This window comes from Felis catus, chromosome E2 (assembly GCF_018350175.1).
Source record: "Felis catus isolate Fca126 chromosome E2, F.catus_Fca126_mat1.0, whole genome shotgun sequence".
In the NCBI taxonomy this organism is placed as follows: domain Eukaryota; kingdom Metazoa; phylum Chordata; class Mammalia; order Carnivora; family Felidae; genus Felis; species Felis catus.
Window position 1 is genome coordinate 634,468 of NC_058382.1, and position 27,467 is coordinate 661,934.

The 27,467-nt window shown below is 42.0% G+C and overlaps 2 protein-coding genes across 5 annotated transcripts in view; both read left to right on the forward strand.

The window, feature by feature from the left end:
* ZNF606 (zinc finger protein 606) overlaps positions 1–4,285 on the forward strand; it is a 28,388-nt gene extending 24,103 nt beyond the window's left edge. For 2 of the 4 annotated variants that reach the window (XM_045045752.1, XM_006940757.5), the window contains one exon: positions 3,819–4,285. In XM_045045752.1, coding sequence (XP_044901687.1) covers positions 3,819–3,865 — 47 coding nt within the window. In that variant the 3' untranslated portion in view covers positions 3,866–4,285. Of the gene's footprint in view, positions 1–3,706 lie in introns of all 4 variants that reach the window. The other 2 variants (XM_045045751.1, XM_019818465.3) reach the window with 2 other exon arrangements.
* A 2,087-nt stretch (positions 4,286–6,372) lies between these two features.
* The window catches only part of LOC101090727 (zinc finger protein 256), a 32,110-nt gene continuing 11,015 nt past the window's right edge, over positions 6,373–27,467 (forward strand). Inside the window, 3 exon segments of the mRNA XM_045045772.1 lie at positions 6,373–11,926; positions 12,174–12,321; positions 14,077–14,169. The gene's annotated coding sequence lies outside the window, so the exon portion shown is untranslated.

Here is a 27,467-nt window from a genome sequence, read left to right on the forward strand (position 1 = left end):
TCAACCACTTGCCACAGTCAGTCACTCCCATGGTCATCCCTAGGACCATTCCATTACTAGTGACTGGAACCCCTCCACCATCTGTTTCCTAAGCTGCTTGGCTATTTAGTATCAAAATTCCAACAATTCCTTGACTTAACCTTCCCTCAGGCTCACTGCCAGCAGATGACTTTGCTTCCCGCTTACCTGAGAACAGAAGGAATCAGTAGAAGCCTTCCATAACATCTACCCATTGTCCACAGTGTCTGCGCTGTCCCACAGGGACCTACATGCAAACTGGCTGGGTTGACTCCAGAGCCTGTCTTGAGGGCATTGCTCTAGCAAGTTTGCCTTATCTCCTGTATCATCACGTTTTGCCTATGTACTAGATTATTCCCACCAATATGTAAACATACTTAAAAAAAAAAACCTCTTGATAACACATTCCCTTCTAGCTCCTGCATAATTTCTCTGCTTCATTATAGAAAGCAAAATTTTTCAAGAGTTGTCTGTTTTGCTGTCTCCACTTCTTTTCCATTCTTGAAACCTCTCCAAACCTACCTCACTGCCAGATGTCCTCCACATTGCTAAACCTAGTAGTCAATTCCATTTTTTACTTCCTTGAAATACCAGCAGCATTATAGATCATGGATCATTACCTCCTTGAAGCATGTTTTTCACATGGCTTTCAGGACTTTACACCTGATTCTGGCCTTCATTTCAGGCCCCCTTAGCTGTTTCCTCCCCCACTTCCCTTACCTCTTACTGTCAGGGTGCCCCATTTCCTGTTTACATCCCTGAAGTTCTCATCCAGTCTTGAGGCTTCAAACACCACTGTTATGCTGAGGACTTTCCTTTTAGGGCTACAGTTTGATGAGTGTTGAAAAATGTCTACACCCTTGTTACTATCACTACAATCAAAACTATATTTTCCCTTTCCCAAAAAGTTCCTTTATGTCTCTTTAGTTAATCCCCATCACACCCCACTGCCCTAACCTCTGGGCAACACCTATCTGCTCTGCCACTACATACTAAGATTGTCTTTTAGAGTTTCATATAAATAGAATCACACGGTATTTTATTCATATACTACTTTTACTATGTGGACACTTTTGGGATCAGGTCTTTTCTCCACATAATGTTTTTTTGTCTGTTTTTGAGGTTCATCATACTGTAGCTCGTATCAGTAGTTTACTCCTTTTTTTTTTTTTTTTTTTTTTTTTGCTGAGTAGCATTCCATTCTGTGAATGTGCTACCATTACTTATCCTCTTCACCTGCTGATGAGCATAAAGTTGTTTCCATTTGTTGGCTATTGTAAATATAGCTGATACAGACATTCTACCACAGGGCTTTTGTGTGTGTAAGTTTGCATTTATCTTGGGTAAAAACCTAGGAGTGGAGTGGCTGGGTTTGAAGTATATGCATAACTTCCTAAGACACTCTCTGTGGGCTTTTAGTCTGATGTCTTTAATCTGTTTTACATTCTGGGAAATGTCTTTTTTTTGTGATATTATCCATTTTTTTTTTTTTTTAAAGAATAAGAAGCACTTCGTGCTCTCTCTGCTTTTCAAAAATGAATAAATGTTAAAAAAAAAAAAAGGGGGGGTTGCACCTGGGTGGCTCAGTTGGTTAAGCATCCAACTTCAGCTCAGGTCACGATCTCATAGTCTGTGAGTTCAAGCCCCGCGTTAGGCTCTGTGCTGACAGGTCAGAGCCTGGAGCCTGCTTCTGTTTCTGTGTCTCCCTGTCTCTATGCTCCTCCCCCATTCACACTCTGTCTCCCTCTGCCTTTCAAAAATGAATAAATGTTAAAAGACTTTTTTTTTTTTTTTTTTAAAGAATAAGAACCACAAGGGGGTGCTTGGGTGGCTCAGTTGGTTGAGCATCCGACTTCAGCTCAGGTCATGATCTCATAGTTCGTGAGTTTGAACCCTGTATTGGGCTCTGTGCTGATGGCTCAGAGCCTGGAGCCTGCTTCAGATTCTGTGTCTCCCTCTCTCTCTACCCCTCCCCTGCTCATGCTCTGTCTCTCTCTGTCTCAAAAATAAATAAAAACATTAAAAAAAATAAGAACCACAAAACATTATTGCACAAGGAGGATACAAGCATAGGGAGCATTACAAGAGATAAAAAGGTCAGTTTTTAGAAGTCTGTGATATGCTTAAATCTGAGACCAACGAATAAAGGCTTACTTTTGTTCCAGTGACAAATGGTAACAGAATGATGGTAGTGAGGCTTGTACAAGGATTGGTAAATATAGAAAACAAGGAACAAGTCAGGCCAGTCTATAGGTTTAAGGCTCTTTCTGCCTGGATTTCTGTTAAACCTCCTTGATTACGACTCTTTTAGCTACATAGCATATAGTGGGCTTTGTTTTTCTGAACTTCCACTGTTAGTTTTATACATCCTTGACAGTTATGTACAGGCACAGTTGGTTATACGCATTCACCTTGCTAATCTACCAGGGTGCTCTGCTCACCAGCTCTAGCCCACTTCTTTGGAAAGCAATCAGGTATTCCCAAATTCCTCTTCTCATTCTATGCCTCTAAATTTCCTTTCTGAGCTTTTTAACATTTATTTCCCTCTCGTGTATTTTCCTTGTTTACCAGGGAGTAACTGCCTCCCTTCTTTGCATTGATGACTAAAAGAAGAAGAAAAAAGAACTAAGAGGCAATAAATCATCCCAGGGGTAGTCAGATTTGACAAATGTTACAGTTCTTCTAAGATCAAATTCCTGTGTTTCCAATTTTATCTTGAGTAGCTTTGCATATAAGCAGTGTTGTCTGTAGTAAAAACAAGGTAAATTATGACACTAACTGTACTGTTATTGTTATTAGCACAAACAAAAATATATAAATTTAGAATTTTATATGTCATAATATAGTAAAGGAATTTTGAATGAGATGTTCTAGGACCAGTGCCAAATACTTTATGGAAATTTATCTTATTTTTAATATTTCATCCTTTCCATTTAAAAAGTTTCTCTTTTATGACTCTGATTATTCAAATGTTAGCACACCTGTGTCTGTTGTCCATATTTCTTAGCCTTTCTTTTATGTTCTCTAATTCCTTTTCCTTTCTTTTTTTCTTTTGTCTGGACATTTTCTCAATTTGCTCTTCCAGTTTGCTAAGTTTTTTTTTCAGCTGTCCATTTTGCTATTTATTGCCTCTACTGTGTCTTCATTTCAACTATTGTTTTACATACCTAATATTTATACTTGGTTCTTTTTTATGTGTCATTATTCTCATTTCTTATTGTTAATACCATGCCTTACTCCTTAAATGCATTTAATAGACTAATTTAAAATTTTGTTCCATCTGTTCTAATATATCTGTTTCTGATGGATTCTGTAATCCAATGTTTGTTTTCTCTTGAAATTGTTATGCGCTGAAAATTGCTTATTACTTGGGCCAGTGAGTATATATCTTTTGGGATCACTGGCTATTTTATCAATTGTTACGCATACATGTGATGGGATCAGATCCTGGTACCTATAAACCCCACTGAGTTCAGGGGTAGAGACAATGGATCCTGGGAGGGGAGGTTGAGGCCTCAGAAAGCTAGTCAATGATTCCTCGTCCCATGAGATAACTCCTTGGAATGTGATTCACCATCCCAGAGCTTTGAGGAGGCAGGATGGAGAAACACTTGCCTGAGGTGATGTGTTCTGTGCCTGTTTCTCTGCTGCTCACAGGCTACTGCCTTGCCTTGATTCCACTCCTCAGGATGTCTGGACCAGAAGTTGGGTTACAGCAGCTGTGGGCACACTGTTCTAAGGCAAAGGAAGAGAAGAAACAAGTGCAAACTCCAGAAGTCCCTTTTGTTTTTTTATTACAGCTGAGCTATACCGTCTCCTGCTCGAGCCAGCCAGCCCAGCATACTAGTTCAAATCAGGTACCAACCCAAGTCTTTCTAGCAGTTTCTGATATTCCCAGATATTTTGCCTCTTAGGTTATACCTGGGTTTATCTCAGGTAGGTGTCTGTGGTTGAATTGGCTTGTATGAACCAAAACTGGAATCTCTGTTGTGAATCTTCTTTGAGTACATTGTCTCAACATGAGGTCTTGAGACCACGTCCCATTACAGCTCCCCTTATTCTCTCAACTTCTCCGTAGGAGCAGCACACAGCACACAGCACAGGCAAGTCCAAGGCCCAGAGGTTCTATTTAAAATGGCAGATCCCTTGGGGCGCCTGGGTGGCTCAGTTGGTTGAGTGTCCAACTTTGGCTCAGGTCATGATCTCAAGGTCTGTAGGTTCCAGCCTGTGTTGGGCTTTGTGCTAACAGCACAGGGCCTGCTGCTTCGGGTTCTCTGTCTCCTTCTTTCTGCCCATCCCCTCCCCTCTCTCAAAAAGAAGCGCTTAAAAAAATAAATAAAAAATAAAGCAGCAGGGGCGCCTGGGTGGCTCAGTCGGTTAAGCGTATGACTTTGGCTCAGGTCATGATCTCAGTTTGTGGGTTTGAGCCCCATGTCAGGCTCTGTGTTGACAGCTCAGAGCCTGGAACCTGCTTCGGATTCTGTCTCATTCTCTCTCTGCTCCTCCCCCACTTACTCTCTGTCTCTCAAAAATAAATAAATGCAAAAAAAAAAAAAAAAAGAAATTAAAAAAAAATAAAGCAGCAGATCCCTCATTCTTGATTCCCTTACCCTACTCTATTCTTTTATTCTAAATATTCATTAACACCTATCAACTTCAAGCATACTATGTAACCAAATTATATTTCTTTTCATTGCCTGCATCACTCTAACTAGATACAAGCTCCAATAGGGCATGGTTTTTCACTTGTTCAGTGTTGTATCTCCAGGACCTGGGAAGTGTCTGTCACATAGCAAGTTCTCAACAAATGTCTATTGAACAAAAGGCTAAACTGACATTAGGGTTATTCCCAGCTCAGACTCTAAACACCCTCCCATGTTATGACAATGGAAGGGCCCCATCAGAGTCCAGGGAAGGCAGCCCAGGCCAAAGGGAAGAAGTTGGGGGTATGGATTTGTTAGAGCAGACAGAGGGAATAACAGGTGAGGCTGATCTGGATTTTGAATATTTGGAAAAATAAACCTCTATGCTTAAGGACTTCTTGGGTGCTCTACTTGCCCTGGTTTACTTACTGGATGTTATAATTGTCCAGTGAAAAAACCACCTGGATTGGGAGGCTGTGAGTTTGTTCCTTTGGAACTTGGTATAAACTGGGTTGGGACTGTCATATGGCTCAATGGATCTTCCAGTGCCTTAACACTGTCAGGGGGTGCAAAGACCCCAAAGAGAGGGCAGGGAGATCTTCCACAATTAATATTATAGGTAAATGCATGTAAACAAGTCTCTTAAGGTCATGATATAAATAGCCCAGTTACTCACAAACATCCCAATCCTCACATCTTCATTTCCAATATGCTGATGCCTGAAAACATTCATGAAAGCCCTGTTTCTGTATTGGAATGGTATTGGGGTTTCGGGAACCACCAAGCAGCTTTAACCAGGAAGGAAAGAATGCTCTTGTATTGACAAAGCCTCTTCTGGCTGCTGTGTGGGTAATGGACTAATGGAGATAATGGTGCGATAGGAAGAGAAGCCTGGGGGCTACTGGAGGCTTGGACCAACGTGGTGCGAAGGATGTGGAGAGAAGTGATGAAACACTTCAACCTGCAGTTTCAGACAAGGACCGCAAAGCAAGATAAACACACACCAACCACATCCTAGCGAAAGTACTGAAGGCCAAGAGAAGCTTAAAAGCAGCAAAAGGTCACGGCCATGGCAGAGAAGCTTGGATCCGACTTACATTACTGGCAGCAATAACTGGAACTCCCAACCTTAAGGAAAACGCCAAGGCAACCGGGGGACGATGGGCGCAGGGAGAAGCCCTAGCGGCCCTGTCCCCGCAAGAAGAGAACCCGCTCAGACGAACTCCGCATCTGGGCACAGGCACGGAGGAGCAGCAGTCTTCCTGGCCGAGTAGGCCGAAGACGGAGCCAGGGGTCGCCATAGCTGGAAACCGAGGGAGCCCCAGGGGAGACAACCCCAACTGCACGCACGTTGCCTTCACACCAGGCGCCGGCAGCGGAACCTCCTGGCCAGACCTGCAGCACCCCGTCCCGCCCTGGTCTCCGGCGGACCCTGCCCCAGCCTCCTGGCCGCTCCCGGAACCACTCCGGCCTTTGCCGCCTCCAGACGTTGCCCTCGGTGGTCCCGCCGCCCCGCTCGGCCTCGAGAGGGATTCGGGCGCCCGACCACTGACAGCCTGGAGGCACGGAGCGCAGCACAGGCGAAGGTTACCTAGCACACTCGGCCGGGTTGCGCGGCCTTCTGGGACTTGTAGTCCACCTGCCCTGGAGGCTCAGACTACAACGCCCGGAAGGCATCGCGCCGCGCTCCGCCCAATGGAAACGCTCGGTGAACCGCCTTCTCCCCTTTCGGGGCCCACCTCCTCGCCCAGCCCGCCTCTTTCTGCTGTTGGCCCCTTGAGCGGCGGCGGTGGTCCTGGAGCTGCGTGAACGTCCTCTGGCTCATGGCCCGGCTCAAAGCTCCCAAAGCAGGTCCTCCACGTCCCTGGGAGGATACGACGTGGGTCGCTGCACCTGGGCTAGCCTGTGGGCAGCTTGCAAATATTGGAACAATCGTTCTGCTAATACGCCCACCGCAGATGGGATGTATGAAGAGGAATCCCATTTTGCAAATATACAAAAATTTTAATGTTGAGGGGAAAATGAAAAGAACCGAATCCTATGGCAATACATTTACACACATTTTCAAGAGACAAAAATGCAAATGTGAATAATTAAAAGATACAATCTAAGTGGTTCCTGCTTGAGTAGACTCGGTAATGTAGAATGTGTTTCCTAAATTAATCAACAAACTTAAGAACATCCAAACTGATTATCCAAAATTATAGCTTTTAAAAATAAATAAGCTATCAAGCCATGAAAAAAACTTGGAAGAACCTCAAATACATATTACTAAGTGAAAGAAGCCATTCTGAAAAGGCTTCATATGTGATTCTAGCTATATGACATTCTGGAAAAGGCAAAATTATGGAAACAGTAAAAAGATTGGTGATTGCCAGGGTAGAGGGAGAGATGAATAGGTGGAGTATAAAGGATTTTTAGAGTAGAGCAGTTATGTTGTATAATAATAAAAAGTTGGATACATGTCATGATACATTTGTCAAAACCCATTGAATTATAATACCAGAAGTCAAGTGCACCGCCATGAGGGGCGGCAAAATAGGGACACCTACAGAGCGGGCTCAACCAAGCAGGTGGGGAGCAGAAGGTGAGTATCCATGGGCAAGTCCTTTTATCGGGGGTCAGGATGGAGTACACAGGAATAGGCGGGAGAGGATATCGTTGCTACATTTGAATGTTGAAGGGAAGGGCAGAAGGGAGCTTGTGGCCAGAACTAGCCTTATCACCTAGGTAACCTGGTCACCTGGGTGGGGTGCTCACAGCCTGTTTGCATGGATATGGAGGCAGCAGGAAAATATAGTTTTAAAATTTACAATACAACAAAATGAGTAAAGGAGGTAAAAAGGTACAAACTTCCAGTTATAAAATAAATAAGTCATGGGGATGTAATGTACAGCATAGTGACTAAAGTTAATAATATTATATTGCATATTTAATGCTATAGTTGCTATGAAAGTGGACCTTAAAAGTTCCAATCTCGGGGCACCTGGGTGGCTCAATTGGTTAAGCGGCCAACTTTGGCTCAGGTCATGATCTCACAGCTCGAAGGCTCGTGAGTCCAAGCCCTGCGTCGGGCTCTGTGCTAACAGCTCAGAGTCTGGAGCCTGTTTCAGATTCTGTGTCTCCCTCTCTCTGACCCTCCCCCGTTCATGTTCTGTCTCTCTCTGTCTCAAAAATAAATAAACATTAAAAAAAAAAAGTTCCAATCTCAAAAAAGTTTTGTAACTGTATGGTGATAGAGGTTAGCTAGACTTATTGTGATCATTTTGCAATGTGTACAAATATCAAGTCATGGTTGTACACCAGAAACTAATATGATGTTTTGTCAATTAGAACTCAAAAAACTACAATACAATCTACTTCGTGGTGTCTCAACATCATTAACAATACTAATTGGGATGGATAACGCTTGCCACCCAGGTTGTGACGATGTGAAAGATGACTGGTATTGCTTGACTAGCCACCAAAGGCAAACTTTGATAAAGGTGACAACTAGGAAGAGTCCTATTAGGCATGTGAGGGGGGTGTGGGACCCAGTTCTCAACCAGGGATCCCATTTGGTGGGAGAAAGTCAAGAGAACAGGTTGGGCACTCTGGATTTAAGGGAATCTGTTGGAAAGTTTTGGTTATGTTATGAAAGACCTTTATCTCTTAGCCTAATTTTCATAGCTTGACCTGATCTACACATCTGTCAGTATCATTAACCCATAGTGGTATTCTGATGGATTGGTAATTCATCCAGCTGGTCTGGGTGCATGGGATATATGAGTCAATTCAAGAACCAAGTCTGGGAAAAGCCAGGTGTTCACAGCCCTATGGTGTTCCTTAGGTGTTCCCTAAGGTGTTCCCAGGTGTTCCCTTTTCCTAAGGGAAAAGACTGAGCAAAGCAGCAGTAACCATTGGGAAGTTGGTATCCTAAAACCAACTCCAAAGAAAACAGTGTCCGTGGGGAGCCTGACAGTTCAAAATCAAGTCTAACGGCAGCAGTGCCCATAGGGAGATTGGAAGTCCAAAAACAAGTTCAAGGAGATACAGCAGATGAACTTATTCAGATGGGTTTGACCAGAGGCAGTTCTGAGATTGCAGGACTTCTAGAGAGTGGAAACCAAGTTCTTATATGGATCATCCTGTAGGCATGGCTGGATGAAAGGAAGACAGGAGTGGGAATTCAGGTGTTGTAAGAATTAAGCAAGAAGGTGGCAGTGGTCTGCCTCATGGGTATGTCTAGAGGGTCTTAGCATTGTCATCTCACAAACATTCAGAAAGGATAGTTTGCCTTTGGGGTACAGTGCAAGTGGAACCAATTTCTAAACCTAGGAAGCTTTACAAGCATCAAAAGATCTGGTCTCTTATTGTAACTGGTAGAGGTGAATCGAAACGTGCTGTCTATAATTTGAGAACTACTGGATGGACAAAGGACAAGTATACGGGACAACCTTCTTCTATGCTATCTACTTTTCAATCCCATTTCCATATTTTGAGATGATTCAGTTCATCTCCTTTATTTTATTTTTTTAAAGTTTATTTTGAGAGAAAGAACACAAGTGGGTAGGAGCAGAGAGAGAGAGAGAGAGAGAGAGAGAGAGAGAGAGAGAGAGAGAATCCCAAGCAGGCTCCACACAGCACAGAGCCTGATGTGGGGCTCCATCCCACAAACTCTGAGATCATGACATGAGCTGAAGTCGGACGCTTAACTGAGCCACCCAGGTGCCCCTCAATTAATTTCCTCTAAAAAAACTTTTGGAGGCAGCCCCTGGAGTCTAGTTTTCTGAACAGTACCCATCAGGTGGAGGTGTACTGAATTGCTTTTTTGCAAATGCTCTCCAGAACGAACGCTCAGTACTAACGCTATTTTTGAGCTTTGCATGGATTTCGTTATTTGAATATTGCTATAACGCTGTGAGGTAGGTGCTATTTCTTCCTTCTGTTTTACAGATGAGGAAGCTGAAGTCCAAAGGGGTTAAGTAACCTGATTAAGCAAAAATGTGTAGGAAGGCAGAGATTAGGATTAGAAGTCAGGCATCTGACTACAGAGCCCTACTGCATTCTGTTTGCTTTTTATGTATGTCCCATTGAATTGTAACTGATCTTTTCTGCCTCCTCACTGGTCTGTATACTCCCTGAGGGGAGGGCTCTGGTATTATCCATACCTATACCCACAGATGTGCCTCCTTCTCCCACACCCCATCCTGTTAGTCTCCCCATTGGCTGACTTGGTTCCGTGAAGGAAGGCTGTGTTGGCAACGTCAGCTGACCTCACACTGGTGGCTCCAAGTCAGAACCCAAACATTCTGTGGAGAGCAGAGTTTCTTAGTTTCTCAGAGAAATATAGGGCAGAAACTGCACTATAGCTAAATATTTCCTTTTCTCCATGTGATAAAAGACTAACAGTTTTGGAGTGATGGACAAGGTTCAGAGTTCTTTCACCTTTCTAGTTTTGTTTTTAATGGAATGCCCACCTTTATGTTTGCCTTATGAAGGTGAGTTCAAACCAGTTGAACTAGCAACAGGCTTAATGGGTAGCTTCAACCATTGTTTTTACTTGTTTCAGGGAAGTAAAAAGGGTTAATCATATTTCACTGCTACGAGTTTTCTTTTCAAGGTTACAATCAGTCACAAACATCCACAAATATCACTAAGCAGGAAAGTGTTTCCTCAAGACTCAGAGGTAAGTAATTGTATTACTCATTTGGTGAAATCAGAACCATAGACTGGGGTCCTCTCATCTGCTATATAATGTGTCTTTTCTTGTGTATTTGTTAGGAGCATGGTCCATACAATAATATAATTAGATAAGCATTGCTTGGAGATTAATCCAATATTATTCTGTCTCTGGAAACTTGGAAATTAATCCGATATTATTCTGTCTATGGAAGCTGTGCTTTCTCTTTAGGGACTGGTTTGCTTCTCTTTTATTTCACTTGGCACACACAGAAACCTTGACCAAATCAGAGTGGTTTGAATGTGTCTGTATGACTTTAATTGTAATTGGGTATACGTTTGTCGGTAGACCATACGAGTCCAGATACAGATGTTTTGTGAGTGTAAAATATTCTTTATAATCATCTGTCTTCTATGCTTTGCATTTTGAGTCCTCAAGGGAACTTTGTTTATCTCAAAACAGAGAAACTGACCCTGCCAATCTGTGAAATCAGGCAGCAACTCTTTGTGAAGATATGTGGTACTTATAAACAATCTCTATTCTGTACAAGGGAAATGCCATCTGCACAGTATAAAAGCATCTAATTTCTGTAGGAGGAAAGGGTATTGCCGTGGCTTTCTGGCACTGGCTCTCTGACTTTCTGATGACCGCCCAGACCCCTTCAACTCTGTGCTAAATCTATCAGGTCCTCAACCAGCTCACGTGACTGCAAAAACAGACCAGAAGCCAAATGCATTATGTTCTTAACACCCCATATTCGTGGATGCAAACAGAACACCATGCTTTTCCAAATTAAGCCACATATTTCTATAAGGCATTGTAATAAATGTATTAACGACATTTACCATCTTAGCTTTTAGGTCCCCTTGTCTAATACAAGTTATTTCTTTATTTTCCTAAATCTATCTTGAACTTGTCTCTTCTCTCTGATCCTTTGAACGACTTTGAGCTCTGAAACCTCCTAAGCCCACGCAATTACCAGGCAATAATGGTAAGTCAAGGGGTCTTGGAGGGTGGCTGGGATACAGGGACATTCCCAAGGCTGTTGTGGTCTACGGCTCCAGAGGGCGCCCCACGGTGGTCAGCACTAATCTGTACAGCTCTTTGTGCAAATTAGAAAAAGAAGTGCCCTCTGGATGGTTGGGTTAGTCATGATGCCACTAGGAGCAGATTCTAAAATAGCACAGATGTTGAAGCATCAGGAAATACAGTTGATCTTAAAAACGTGATTAATACATCCAGCCATCCCAAACACATCATTAATTTTTCTAAAACTCAGCTATGAATATCTCACTTGCCTGTTCACCCCACTACCCAGAGATTGAATTCTGGCCAAGGTATCAGGAGGCCTGCATCCTAATCTTTACTTTGAAACTAACTTGTGTTGTGAGCTTGCACTAGAGGTTTGCACAGCTACGACCTCTGTTGTGCCTGAGCTTCGGGTCCCAGGTGCAGGTTCCGATATGGAGATAGAGGACAGAATTGTTTTAGATCACTGGAAGACTCCAATTTTCTCTGTAACCCTGAGCTCTTGGTTATATGGAAAGAAGCCTAACTCATAATAAGGAAATACTCATTCCAGTTTTCAGCTATCATGTTGAAGGTGAGCAAAATGTTTCATTAAAAAAAAAAACGGCAAAGGATTTGGGAAATATCTCGTATTTTTTTCTAATTGAAGTATAATTAACATATAATATCCTACTAGTTTCAAGTGAATATAATCTCATATGTAGGCTAGGAATGAGTGCAACGTCTATAGAGGGCAATTGGCAATTCTTATAAATATAAAAAGAATGTATTCACTTTTTGCCCTAGAGTGATGAAATATACCTGGGATTTATTTTAATCAGGTATGATAAGACATACAGACATGGAAATGATTGTCATGGAGGAAGAACATTATACTCACACACTCCTAGAAACAAGAGGTGGGGGAGACAAGAGGGAAGAGCTTGGCCCAGAGTCTTTGTTGGTGTTTTCATGGGAAGGAGTGGTGAGGTAGGTACAGAGTAGTGGATAGTTGGAATGATTTTGGTGGGCTCTAGGCTATAGGAGTGGTTCCTAGTTGTCCAGTACCTGGTCCGGGGATAATTTAGGTCAGGGGAAACATTGGCTTGGTGTGTGAGAGTTTGATAAAGAAGGTGGCTGAGGGTGTGGGCTCTGGATTGGTTGGTTTATATCAAAGGCACACTTGCAGGGGAGTTGTTTGCAATCTGTAGCAAATAGACCTGGGAGGGTTGGTCTGTCCAGGATCAAGCCAGTAAATGCCAGAGCATCAATATACAGAAAATATGGGCATCTGTCTGGTTCATTTGGTGGAGTGTGTGACTCTTAGTCTCGGGCTTGTGAGTTCAAGCCCCATGCTGGGTGTAGAAATTACTTAAAAGTAAAATATCTTTAAAGAAAATTAAAAAATATAGAGAACACACAGAGGGTTACTGGAGGGGTTGTGGGAGGGGGATGGGCTAAATGGGTAAGGGGCATTAAGGAATCTACTCCTGAAATCATTGTTGCAGTATATGCTAACTAACTTGGATGTAAATAAAAAAAAAAAAAGAAATAAAATAATTTGGAAGGACAAAAAAAATATATATATATACATATATATATATATATACATATATATATATGTATATATATATATATATAGCCAATATACCTAGAAGTTTCATTTCTTGGACATTTTATTTAAAAATGTGTTTCTCATTTACCTAGCACACTTACTCTCCTTCTGCTTGGTGACTTTCTCATCTATTTTTTCTGCTCTGCAAAACCCCCATCATATTTACCTCACCCTCACCCTCAGGGGATGACCTTGTTACCTCCATCACTGGCAAAATACAAGCGGTCAAAACAGAGTATCGCCATTCCACCCCCATCCCTGCTCCATCTACCTGCAATTGCACCCTCTTTCTCTGCCTTCCTTCCGTTCCAGCCCAAGGACTAGCTCTGCGGGTGTGCCAACTTCCAGCTCCGCCAACCCTCCGCACTACCGGAAGTTCTCTCCCCATTTCCTGTGGTATTGCAATTTAACATATCACTTCCCTTCTCCTGTGAACGTGCTGCTGGTTCTCCCATCTGAGAAAGCAAAACCCAGCTGTGGATCCCTCAGCCCTTCTGGGAGCTGCCCTCATTTCTCCCCCTACAACACCAGAGTTCCTCAAAAGAGTTCCTAAAACTCACAGTCTCCAATTCCTTTCCTCCTGTTCTCTCTTGAACTGTTTCGGTCACTCTGGCATTCCCCCCTCCCCACGTGGCTAGCACCGCTGTGGTCTAGGTCTCCAGTGACCTTCCTGTGGCCAAACCCAGCGGCCAGTTTTTAGTACTCACTATACTGAAACCATCTGTAGCCCATTTTTTTTCTCCCTGCCCCAGAATTTCATTGTGAAAGCCTGAAAGCACACAGAAGGGTAGAGAAAACCATAGAATGAACACCCATATTTCCCACGTTTGAGGTCTGCAATCAAGCATTTTACACCGCTAGACTTTTCACAGTCCAGGTTCTTTTTGTCAGGCTCAGGTGACCTTTCATTGATTGGTGAAACTCAGGGCGTTTTTCAGTTCAGTTGCTGAACTCTTTCTGTGCTAGGGAAGGGACAGACAGTGAGGGAAGGCCAAGTGCAGGATGAAGAGTAATCACCTCAATTTATCAGGTTTTACAAGTGGCTGAATAATGTACTTACTTTGCCAATTGCTCTTTTGTCCAGTTTGTACAAACAATAACTCTCTGGTTATTATTTTTTTTAATCCCAGGTAACGGGAAGGGTAATACACATAACCCTATAAACACTAACGGGAGTCTAACAACCTATGCAGCACCCCTGAACGCTGATACCTGGAATGCAGGTTTGTGGAATTGCATTCACTTTTTTACGTTTATTTATTGTGTGTGGGGGGGGGGGGGGGGGGGGGGGAGACAGAGAGAGAGGGAGACAGAATCCAGAAGCAGACTCCACGACATGGAGCCTGATGCAGAGCTCCAACTCATGAACAGTGAGACCATGACCTGGGCCGACGTTGGTTGCTTAACCGCCTGAGCCACCCAGGTGCCCCTGGAATTGCATTCGGAATCTCCCTAAGGTATCATCTCAGCACAGTGCTGCACACCCCGGACCATGAGTGCAGCGCCCAAGTCGTGAAACTAAAGCCACTCTCCTTTCAGCTACAGGGACAGCAGGTGCTGCTGTACTGAGTCAGGGGTCCTGTATCTCTACAGAGTAAAAGAGGGTTTTTGTTTTGTTTTTTTTTTTAATTTTTTTTTCAATGTTTATTTATTTTTGGGACAGAGAGAGATAGAGCATGAACGGGGGAGGGGCAGAGAGAGAGGGAGACACAGAATCGGAAACAGGCTCCAGGCTCTGAGCCATCAGCCCAGAGCCCGACACGGGGCTCGAACTCACGGACCGCGAGATCGTGACCTGGCTGAAGTCGGACGCTTAACCGACTGCGCCACCCAGGCGCCCCAAAAGAGGGTTTTGACAAAGGACAAGAACCAGAGAAAGAAAAAGGAGTTAGGGATTACTTTATGTGGCAGTTCGAATTATATATGTTCCCTGTGCAATGTAGCCTCCATATTTTTAAAAATTAAGGATGCTGTTTGTTATGGTACTTCTGATTTTGTCTCCCATTCCCCTTTGGAATAACAATATGCTTAACAAATATATTAACCGATAGACACAAGTAAAATGAAATCTTTTCTTTCCATTTTTAGCACTGATTCCACGTAGACCTGCTCTTGTTCAAGTAATTGTGATTGCGTGTATAGCCTTCAGCATTGCTCTGATATGTGGAATCAGTATTTCCTATGTGATATAGTAGGTATATACTAACATTTACCATCCTTAAGTAAGACATGATAGATTAACTAGGTTATTATTTAGTAATGATAATGATAATAATGATGATGATAATTCTTATAATCATTAAAGTATTATGGTCATCCTGAATTTCCACATCAGGGTTTTTCAGAATATGGACTGTACTCATGCTGGGTCATAATATAAATGGAAAAAAGTGAAATAGGACAGAATACAATTTAGTAGGATAGAAAATATTAGAAAGCATTACAAGTCTTAACATAAATGCTCATTTTTTAACTTTTCAGACAAACAGATACACAGTTATGAGGTAAAACATATTTCTTACTGTGGATCATGGTCAAAATGTTTGAAAACCACTGTCTGAGATGATGGCATCCTTCCAAAACATGGTGTTCTAAAGTGAACTTCATACTTTGGAAGGAACCTTAGTGCAAAGCAGAAAAGAGTGATCACTCTCTTTTTCATTAGATATTTATTATCTAAGAAAAAAGTAGCATTTAGGGAAGATACTTCATCTTGTTTGCACAAATAAAGTTTGTGGTCAAACTCTTTTAAGTGATGTGATCATTTTGAAATTAGTATTAGACAAAAATGATCTGCACTGTGACATGATGCTACTCTGACCAGAACTATATATACTGATTCCTTCTCCAGGATTCAGTGCTGGGATTCCATAATATCCCATCAGAAACAGTGTAGGCGCCTGGATGGTTGGGTTCGTTGAACCTCCGAATTCAGCTCAGTTCTTGATCTCACAGTTCTCATGAGTTCAAGCCCTGCATCCGGCTCTCTGCTGTCAGCACAGAGCCCACTTTGGATCCTCTGTCCCCCCACACTCCTACTCCTCCCTGACTCATGCTTTCTCTTTCAAAAATGAATAAACACTAAAAAAAGATTGCAAAGATAATGATTCTTAAAAAAAAAAAAAACAGCTTGAAGAAGTAGTAAATTACTTGCTCTATTGGAATTGAGTATGAACACAAAGAGCCTGTTGCCATGTGTTGGGTATTTTAAGGTGGCCACTTTAGGACCACTTCACAGTATGTCCAGTGAAGGCAAATAAGACTAAAGGTAAAGTTGAAGACATTTACTAATGAGAGAGTGTAAGCAGCATGTTTAGTTCTGGGACATCTAGTGCGGTGATCTTTCACTCAATTTATGTCATTGCAATTTCATCTTCTTTTCAGTAGTGTACACAAAGATGTTAGCATACATAGAGTTTTCTATGATAATTCCCTCAAATGTATCCTCCAGGACTTGCAGTGTCCAATTAAGTTGCTGAGCTAATGTCAACTCTTACAGCTTTTACATTCATGCTACTCATAGGCCACAACAAGTTATTTTAGAGCATGAGGCAAAAGGAAAAATACATGTTCCAAAGTTACATGTTTGTTTGTTTTTTATTTTTTTTTTAAATATTTTCTTTTTTTTTTTTAACGTTTATTTATTTTTGAGACAGAGAGAGACAGAGCATGAATGGGGGAGGGTCAGAGAGAGGGAGACACAGAATCTGAAACAGGCTCCAGGCTCTGAGCTGTCAGCACAGAGCCTGACACGGGGCTCAAACTCATGGAGTGTGAGATCATGACCTGAGCTGAAGTCGGCCGCTCAACCAACTGAGCCACCCAGGTGCCCCTTTTTTTAATTTTTTAAAATTTATTTTGAGAGAGAGAGAGAAAGTGTGAGCAGGGGAGGTGCAGAGAGGAGAAAGAAGAGAGCAAGAATCCCAAGCAGGCTCCATACTGCCAGCCCCAATGCAGGGCTCGAACTAACAAACTGTGAGATCATGACCTGAGCCTAAGTCAGATGCTTAACTGACTGAGCCACCCAGTCGCCCCAGCAAAGTACATGTTTTCATGTAATTTTTAGTGGTGAATTTTTTCCAGAAGAGGTTTTGAAAATACTGTTGGTAAGTTTCATTCATTTAAACTAGGAAGGTAAAATTATAATATACTCTGTTTCTTGCATAGATAAAATATTTAAACTTAACATAAGGTGAGTTTTGATACACTACTTTTCAAATTGGTAATACATTATCAACTTTAGTGTTTTGGAAAAGAATATCCACTTAAAAACACAAAAAACATGTATATAGGGACTCACATCTTTCTTTTGACTCTGGTTCCCACATGGTTCATCACAGCACTGTTGGATCTTATGTTTATTTAAAATTTTGATATTTGGTTTATCATGGATTTTTTCCCCATTCATTTCAACTTGTGAAAAGATTGAGCTCAAATATTTATCAGCACTACTGAGTTTTTTGGCACCCCCTTAAATTTTATAACTGGAATCAAGACATTGGGATGAGACTAGGATTTGGATGATTACTGTTAATCATGTTTAGGATCAGACCAGTTCTTCCTGATTATGTATGTCAAACAGAATTAGGCAGATATGTATATTAGCAAAAAGGAAATCCCTCTATTACTCCTTTTCATATCAAACAGAAGTAGCTGCTTGAAAATCCAATTCCAGGGCTGGATCTAGAATGCAGTGAGCAAGGCACTCACCTCGGGTGCAAAATTTAAGGGGTTGCCAAGAAATTCAGTCATCAAGATGAATAATATTTTGATTCAATATTTTATAAAACCTAAATTTATTTCAAAAAACATCCATGATGAACAAAATGCCAACAATTTGTTTTGTTTTTATTTTTTGAGGTTTATTTTTATTTATTTTGAGAGAGAGAGAGAGAGAGAAGGCTGGGTAGGGGCAGAGATAGAAGGAGAGAGAGAGAATCCCAAGCAGGATCCTAGCTGTTAGTGCAGAGCCTGACACGGGGTTCAAACGCACGAACTGTGAGATCATGACCTGGACTGAAATCAAGAATTGGATGCTTAACCTACTGAGCCACCCAGGTGCCCCCAAATTACCAACATTTTATTTTTTTTTTTAATTTTTTTTTCAACGTTTATTTATTTTTGGGACAGAGAGAGACAGAGCATGAACGGGCGAGGGGCAGAGAGAGAGGGAGACACAGAATCGGAAACAGGCTCCAGGCTCCGAGCCATCAGCCCGGAGCCCGACGCAGGGCTCGAACTCACGGACCGCAAGATCATGACCTGGCTGAAGTCGGACGCTTAACCGACTGCGCCACCCAGGCGCCCCACCAACATTTTAAATATAGCCTCAGTAGCAGTGCTAGGCCAAGCCATGTTAGAGAGTGAACAAAAGGAAAAATCCCTAATACCTGTATGGACTTTATTTAAGAATGTTGATATTTTGTTCATTGTGGATTTCTTGGCATTCGTTTTTCTTTAGTAAAATATTGCATTATGATATTATTTATCTTGAATATACTATTTATCTTGATTATGGGGTTTTGTACCCCACATGAGTTCCTTCCTCACCTCACCCAGTCCTGGCTGGGAACCACATTTGGCATTGTCAGTTACTCCTTTTCTGCCTATCAGCGCCCATTGGAGAGCAATCTGTTTCTGCCTCCCTCCCCCGCCTACTATCATGTACCAGTGACTCCTATTCAGTCAAAAGTCACAGGATTAGGGGCGCCTGGGTGGCGCAGTCGGTTAAGCATCCGACTTCAGCCAGGTCACGATCTTGCGGTCCGTGAGTTCGAGCCCCGCGTCAGGCTCTGGGCTGATGGCTCGGAGCCTGGAGCCTGTTTCCAATTCTGTGTCTCCCTCTCTCTCTGCCCCTCCCCTGTTCATGCTCTGTCTCTCTCTGTCCCAAAAATAAAAAATAAAAAAAAAAAAACGTAAAAAAAAAAAAGTCACAGGATTAGATGTGATAATTTACTGGGGCACTTGGGTGGCTCAGTCAGTTAAGCATTTGACTTCGGTTGGGGTCTTGATCTCACGGTAGCTTGTGAGTTTGAGCCCCGCATCGGGCTCTGTGCTGACAGCTCAGAGCCTGGAGCCTGCTTCGGATTCTGTGTCTCCCTCTCTCACTGCCCCTCCCCTGCTTGCACTCTGTCTCTCTCTCAAAAAGAAATAAACATTAAAAGAAAATTCCTCTACATTATTCTCCAGTCAGCTGGCCCAGGCTGAGGAAAGACAGCAACTTGCCTGGCTTTATAACAATGTCAGGATACCATTACTGGGAGACAAGGACGAGGGTTCTGAGGATGAGAGCCAGGATGAGTCCACCTACCTACTTCCAGAGAACGAGAAGGAGCTGGAAAAGTTCATTCACTCAGGTGAACACCCGACCCACCAGTTTATTTTGTCAGATGCAAAGTCACATGAAAGCTGAGCGGGCAGTGATGGTTTGGTTTTCAAAGGCAAAGTTGGGTGGGATTTAATGGAGTTTGAGGTAATAAAGGTGAATATTCATAGCCACACCTACATAAATGAACTGTTCTCATCAAATTATACAGAGGGGCAAATAGCCACGGACTGCAATTCCCAGGACCAAACACAGAGTTCAGGAGACAAAACTTGCCCCAGACCAAACACTTATCAGTGCGGTGTTATTGCTGAGCCTAGAACACAGCTAGTCAGATGTCCTTCTTGCACCGTCTGCCTCCACCTGATGTGGGAATAGGATCCAGGTGCACAGAACAGACCCTTGTGTGCAAGATGCTCACCATGCCTGCAAATCTTTGTGAGGAGAGGGCAGCACATGTGTTCATATGAACCTGCTTTTGTAGGAGTTCAGGGATTCTTGGATACTTGCTTTAAAAAATTCTAGAGCAAAACTATGTAGAGTGCAGTGTCTGATTCAACCACGTCTGTCATCCCTTGTATGCATCTCCTCTGTAACGGTCCCAGATGCGACAGTCAGAGACAGGCTGCAAGGCCAGGAGTATGGTGGTCAGTGATGCTCACTGATGCCAATGCTTACCCTTAGGAAATGGTTTTTCAATGTCTTTTCCTTACATTGAAGTATAAATTTTTTTTAAGTTTTTATTTAAATTCCAGTTGGTTAACATACAGTGTAATAGTAATTTCAGGTACACAATATACATCAGCGCTTCTATATATCACCCAGTGCTCACCACCAGTGCCCTCCTTAATCCCCATCACCTACATAACCCATCCCCCACCTGCCTCCCCTCTGGTCGCCAGCAGTTTGTTCTCTATAGGTAGAAGTCTGTTTCTTGGATTGCCTCCCCCTCCTTCCCCCCACCTTTGCTCATTTGTTTTTCTTAAATTACACATATGAGTGAAATCATATGGTAGTTGTCTTTGTCTGACTGACTTATTTCACTTAGCAGGATACAGTCTAGTTCCATCCATGTCATTGCAAATGGCAAGATTTCATTAATTTTTATGGCTGAGTAATATTTCTTTGTATCTATATACCACATATTCATTCATTAGCCAACATTCTTTTTTTTTTTTTAAACTGGGCATTTATAAAGCTTGTATATAGGAAGTGGGAAAATAATTTTATTTTTTTGGGGGGGGATAATTTTAAAATTCAAATTTCACCATCTTTTTCAGACAGATAGCTTTCATTATATCTTGAAAATTCTATTGTTTGTACCTTAATTTTCCCATGTTTTCCCTTACCTCTTTTGTCTCTATTCCTCATTTAATAGCATCTCAATAACATCATGTCTACGTTTTAGTTATTAGATCCAAAAGAAGAAAACATATGGAAAACAGACTGAAGAAAGAACAGTCGTTATCAAGGGAAACAAGTCTAGATAATTCTATGCAGAGTGTGAGCCCGGAGAATCTGTGAGAGCAAATGAAAGAGACGCAGGATGCGCTAGCCAGCGTGGAGCCCATGGCTGCAGGGACAACCCATGATGGGGGACCTGAGTATGACTTACTCCTGGAGAGTTCTGTTCGGAGCACTCTAGAGAAGCCAACTGGAAGTATTTAAGAGAAAATAAATCCATATGCACAACAATTCTTGCATAGTTCATTAATAATTATAACTTAATTGGAAAAGAGAAAAATCCAATTTCATATGTACAAAAGAGAAATTCTCAGAATTTTCTTTATCTTTTTTCTCAAAAGAATTTTTGTAATGTTTTTCAGGATTTTCTTTTCTTGCTCCTGAACAGAAGCACAAATCATTTCTTTGGGCACATTCCCAGGCCATGCTAAGGGATCTCTCTCATGATACAAAAGTTTTCCAGGGATATTATCTATCAGTTCCAGCACCTTGTCTCCGTTTTACTCAAAAGGAGACTGAAAATATCAAAATAGACACCACACTGGATTAAAATGCAATCATCCCTGTTTTTAAGGAGCTGGGCCCTGGCAAAGAAAAAGGGTCTGCAGGCAAGTTGCTGTAAAGCACGGCTAGATGTGTTGGCTGCTGCAAAAGCTGGGAGCTGTGGAGAGGTACGGAAATACAAGAGTCAGGGCTCAATTCACATGGCTCAGTGCTTTGGAAAATGGTCTGATGGTTCCTTAAAAAGTTATACACAGAGTCACTATATGATCCAACAGTTCCACTCCTAGGGTTATATCCAAGAGAATTGAAAACACACACAGAAAAACCTAAACACAAATGTTCACAGCAATGTTATGCATAAGAGCAAGAAGGCAGAAACAACCCAAATGTCTCATCAACTGATAAAAAGATAAATAAAATGGGAATCTATCCATACAATGGAATATTCCTCAGCCAGAAGAAAGATAGAGATATTGATACATCAGGTGTGTCTGGGTGGCTCACTTGGTTAAGTATATGACTCTTGATCTCAGCTCAGGTCATAATCTCATGTTTGTAGATTCGAGCCCTGCATGGAGTTCTGCGCTGACAGTATGGAGCCTCCTTGGGATTTCCTCTCCCTCTCTCTCTTCCCTTACCCCACTGGTGTGCCCTCTCTCTCTCTCTCTTAAATAAAAATTAAAAAAGAGGGGCACCTGGGTGGCTAAGTCAGTTGAGCATCTGACTTTGGCTCAGGTCATGATCTCACAGTTCAGGAGTTTGAGATCTGTGTTGGGCTCTGTGCTGACAGCTCAGAGCCTGAAGCCTGCTTCGGATGCTGCGTCTCCCTCTCTCTCTTCTCCGCCCCCCCCCCCCCCCCCCCCCCGCTCATGCTCTGTCTCTCTCCTGTCTCTCAAAAACAAATAAATGTTAAAATTTTTTTAAATAAGAAAAAGAAATATTGATATATCTGCAACATAGAAAAACCTTGAAAACATGCTAAATGAAATAAGTTAGACACAGAGGTCAGACATTGTATGATTTTGTTTATACAAAATGCCCAGAATAATCACAGAGGCAGATCTACAGAGGCAGAAAGTGGATAAGTGTACAGGAACTGGCTGAGGGGAGAAAAGGAAATGACTGCTGATGGCTGTGGGGTTTCCATTTGGGGCAATGAAAATGTGAAAATGTTTAAAAATTAGCTAGTTGTGGGGCACCTGGGTGGCTCAGTTGGTTAAGCATCCAACTTAAACATCTGTGTCTCCTTCTCTCCCTCCCCCACCCCCGGTGGAGCTCTGTCTTGCTGTCTGTCTTTTTCAAAAATAAACAAACATTGAAAATACATTTTGCTCTTCGGAAAATATTTGTTGAGTGGCCACCATGTGCTGGCAGCTTATTCATATGATAGACAATGTGGCCAAGCAAGTTTAAATATTTCTCAATAAATATTATGACTTCTGGATTACCTGTAGTGTACAATGTATCTGAAGGAGTAGGTACCAACTCTAAGAAACTCTCTGCCAGTGCCATCTGGTTATGCCCTATAATTTTTAAATTTTCTTTATTATTTAATTTATTTTTAAATTTATATCCAAGTTAGTTAGCATATAGTGCAACAGTGATTTCAGGAGTAGATTCCTTAATGCCCCTTAGCCCATCCCCTTTCCCACAACCTCTCCAGTAACCCTCTGTTTGTTCTCCATATTTAAGAGTCTCTTATGTTTTGTCCCCCTCCCTGTTTTTATATTATTTTTGCTTCCCTTCCCTTATGTTCATCTGTTTTGTATCTTAAAGTCATCATATGAGTGAAGTCATATGATATTTGTCTTTCTCTGACTAGTTTTGCTTAGCATAATACCCTCCACTTCCATCCATGTAGTTGCAAATGGCAAGATTTCATTCTTATTGATTGCCAAGTAATACTTCATTGTGTGTGCGTCTCTCTCTCTATATATATACCACATCTTCTTTATCCATTCATCCATCAGTGGACATTTGGGCTCTTTCCATACTTTGGCTATTGTTTATAGTGCTGCTATAAACATTGGGGTGCACATGCCCCTTCGAAACAGCACACCTATATCCCTTGGATAAATATCTAGTAGTGCAACTGCTGGGTCGTAGGGTAGTTCTATTTTTAATTTTTTGAGGAACCCCCACACTGTTTTCCAGAATGGCTGCACCTGTTTGCATTCCCACCAGCAGTACAAAAGAGATCCTCTTTCTCTGCATCCTCACCAACATCTGTTGTGCCTGAGTTGTTAATGTTAGTCATTCTGACAGTTGTGAGGTGGTATCTCATTGTGGTTTTGATTTGTATTTCCCTGATGATGAGTGATGTTGAACATTTTTCATATGTCAGTTTGCTGTCTGGATGTCTTCTTTGGAAAAGTGTCTATTCATATGTTTTTCCCATTTCTTCACTGGATTATTTGTTTTTAGGGTGTTGAGTTTGTTAAGTTCTTTATAGGTTTTGGATACTAACCCTTTATCTGATATGTCATTTGCAAATATCTTCTTCCATTCTGTCGGTTGCCTTTTAGTTTTGTTGATTGTTTCCTTCGCTGTTCAGGAGCTTTTTATTTTGATGAGGTCCCAATAGTTAATTTTTGTTTTTGTTTCCCTTGCCTCTGGAGATGTGTTGACTAAAAAGTTGCTGCGGCCAATGTCAAAGAGGTTTTTTCCTGATTTCTCCTGAAGGATTTTGATGGCTTCCTGTCTTACATTTAGGTTTTTATCCATTTTGGGTTTATTGTTGTATATGGTGTAAGAAAGCGGTCCAGGTTCATTTTTCTGCATGTCGCTGTCCAGTTTTCCCAGCACCACTTGCTGAAGAGACTGTATTTATTCCATTAGATATTCTTTCCTGTTTTGTCAAAGATTAATTGGCCATATGTTTGTGTGTCCATTTCTGGGTTCTCTATTCTGTTCCATTGATCTGAGTGTCTGTTTTTGTGCCAGTACAATACTGTCTTGATGATTACAGGTTTGTAATACAGCTTGAAGTCTGCCCTGCAATTTTTTTTTGCGTTATTAAGCAACAGGTGTTTATTCTTTCTCAGTGCTGGAAGTCAGAAGTCTGAGATTAAGGGTCTCAATAGGACTGGTGTCTCCTCAGACTTCTTTCCTTGCCCCGTAGTGGCCGTCCTATCTCTCCTGGGAAAGACAAACTCTCCTGGTAGCGAGGTGGTCCTGGAGGAGGCAGGTCCCAGAAGGTGGGGAGGCCAGGGTCCAGTATACCTCTGTGCCTCTGGAATCCATTGAGGGTTGTGGCCAGGCCCTCTGGGCACTGTCAGCCAACCTGGTACATATTCCAGTGTTGGTTCTGTGAGCAGTGCACCCCATCCCGAATATAGACGCCAGCATGAGAGGCTGGACTGCTTTTCATTATATCGAGTAAACGAGGGAAGAACATGAGTCTTCATGGGCAAATGTCTCTTAGCAGAAACCGCTGTGCTATGGTGAGTTCTATGATGCCCCCCCCACCAAGATTCTTGCCCTTGGTGTTCACAGCTGTATCATTTCCTCCCTTGAGTGTGTCTCTGTGAATATGAAAATGTGACATGTAGCATTCCCATGACTAGGCGGAGGTGATAGCATAGTTGCTTTTTTATTGCTACATTACACAAGACTCTGACTTAGCAAATTGGAGAGACACATCCCCAAGTCGTTAAGGACTGGCTCAATGCAGGGAAAAACTTGTGCTAATCAACACAGTATGAAGGCTTGAGGCCTTCTTGGATCTTTTCCAGGCATATACATCTCCCCTGGTGTGTGTGTGTGTGTGTGTGTGTGTGTGTGCGCACGCGCGTGTGTGTTTTCCCCAATTCTGCAGTACACATGTCTTAATTTTCCTAAAGGTCTCACACCCGCTTCTTCTCAGGGCATAAATGTTCTGTTGTATTCCTCTGCCTAATCTATCCCCAGCACCTGCTGGACTGCTGTCTTCCTGCAGCTATCCTGAGTTTGGAATCTGCCAATATCCTTACTGGCCTCCTACCTGGTTTCCAAACTATTGCCACCATTCCCATCAGCGCAGAGGCAGGAGATGCAGAAACTGGTCCTATCCTCAGCCTTCAGACAAGTTAGAACATTGCAATCAAGCCCCACTCTTTTCCATCCTTCCTGGGTTTCTACAGACCTTCAACTGATTTGTAAGTACTCATAAAGTATTTTGGTCAGCATGTTTTTGTTTATTCAAGTGTTTTTAAACGTAGCAAGGGCCTGTAGTTCCATAATCTGCCATTTACTGATGTCACTCTGATTTAAGGTTAAACTTGCAAAATTGGTTTTCTTTTTTTTTTTTAATTTTTAGATCTTTTATTTTTGAGAGAGAGACAGAGAGAGACAGAGACAGAGACAGAGCATGAGCAGGGGAAGAGCAGAGAGAGAGGGAGACACAGAATCTAAAGCAGGCTCCAGGTCTGAGCTGTCAGCACAGAGCCCGATGCAGGGCTTGAACCCATGAACTGTGGGATCGTGACCTGAGCTGAAGTTGGATGCTTAACCTACTGAGCCACCCAGGCACCCCTCAAAATTGTTTTTCTTATTGGCATAGTGGGCCTTTTGGAATTCTTGTCATCTATACAGAAGTTTTGCATTCTTTTGAGATGATTTTTGTCTCACTAATTTGTGGGACTTACTTATTAACTGAATTTATTAATTATGTAGCTGCTCTTTTATTTTTAAAATTTAAAAAATTTAAAAATTTATTTATTTTAAAAATTTTTAATGTTTATTTTCAAGAGAGGGACAGAGAGCAAGCAGGGGAGGGGCAGAGAGAGAGGGAGACACATAATCTGAAGCAGGCTCCAAGCTCTGAGCTGTCAGCATAGGGCCTGGTGTGGGGCTCAAACTCATGAACTGTGAGATTGTGACCTGAGCCGAAGTTGGACGCTTAACCGACTGAGCCACCCAGGAGCCCCTTTACATTTTTAAAAAATATTTATTTATTTTTGAGAGAGAGAGTGAGACACAGTGCAATCAGGGAAGGGACACAGAGAGGGAAGTACAGAATCCAAAGCAGGCTCCAGGCTCTGAGCTGTCAGCACAGAGCCCAACGTGGGCCTCGAACCCGTGAACCGTGAGATCATGACCTGCCCTGAAGTCGGACGCTTTTCCTACTGAGACACCCAAGTGCTCCTGGACTTTTAGTTTATAACTGCCTTCCCAATTTACCTCTTTTCTTATTTTTAAAAAATGTATTTATCCTTTGTTCTCCATAATTGCCCGTGGCTTTGCTGCAGCTTCTTTGTCCTGGATTGCAATTCTCTTTTATTCCCCAATAAAGCTTTTGCTGGAAAAATAACTGACAGTTGTTATTTTTAAGGTTAACAATTTGAAAATTACTTTTGATTTCTTAATTTTGAAAGTTAGAAATGTAAAATAGTCAAATATATTTAAACATAAAACATGTACCTGGATTGTCTAAATAGCATTTTAAAACAATATGTTTACATGGATGCTATAAAAAGCAATCATTTCTAAAAAACTTCCCTACTTTCAACAAACTCAATGGCAATGCTATTTTTACATGAAAGAGCTATTTCTTCTCAGAGAGTCTTATGCCCAGGTAAACTAGGATTTTCTGGTCTTTTTAAAGTCTTTTAATTAGATGTAGTAATATTCTTCACAGGCTCAATGTTTTCATAGTGAAATTGTCTCAATTGAATGGTACTCTATTACTTGGGAATGTGGAAGCTTTTTTTTATGTTTTATTTTTATTTTTGAGAGAGGAAGAGAGAGAGCGCAAGCAGGGGAGTGGCAGAGAGCCAGGGAGACAAAGGATCCAAGGCGGGTTCTGTGTTGAGGGCAGACATCCTGATTCAGGGCTCAAACCCATGAACACAGGAACACACAAGCAGTGAGATCCGGACCTTAGCTGAAGTCAGCTGCTTAACCTACTGAGCCACCTTGACGCCCTTAGGGAACGTGCAATCTTTTAATGGTAAAACAAGATGATCAGCTCTAGAAACATTCCAATTCAAAAATCCCCAAATTATCCATGGACCACCAACGACATCACTACTGAAGCTACTCAGAGATCTTTACTCTTTTCACCATCCAAAGTATTTCTCCAGAGACACTTCTGCCACCATCTTTGAATCACTACATAATCATAATTAACAACCTTCCTTAAAATTTGTTTTAATTGGGGCACTGGGTGGCCCAGTTGGTTAAGTATCCGACTCTCTGTTTTGGCCCAGGTCATGATCTCATGGTTCATAGGTTATTGGAGCCCTGTAT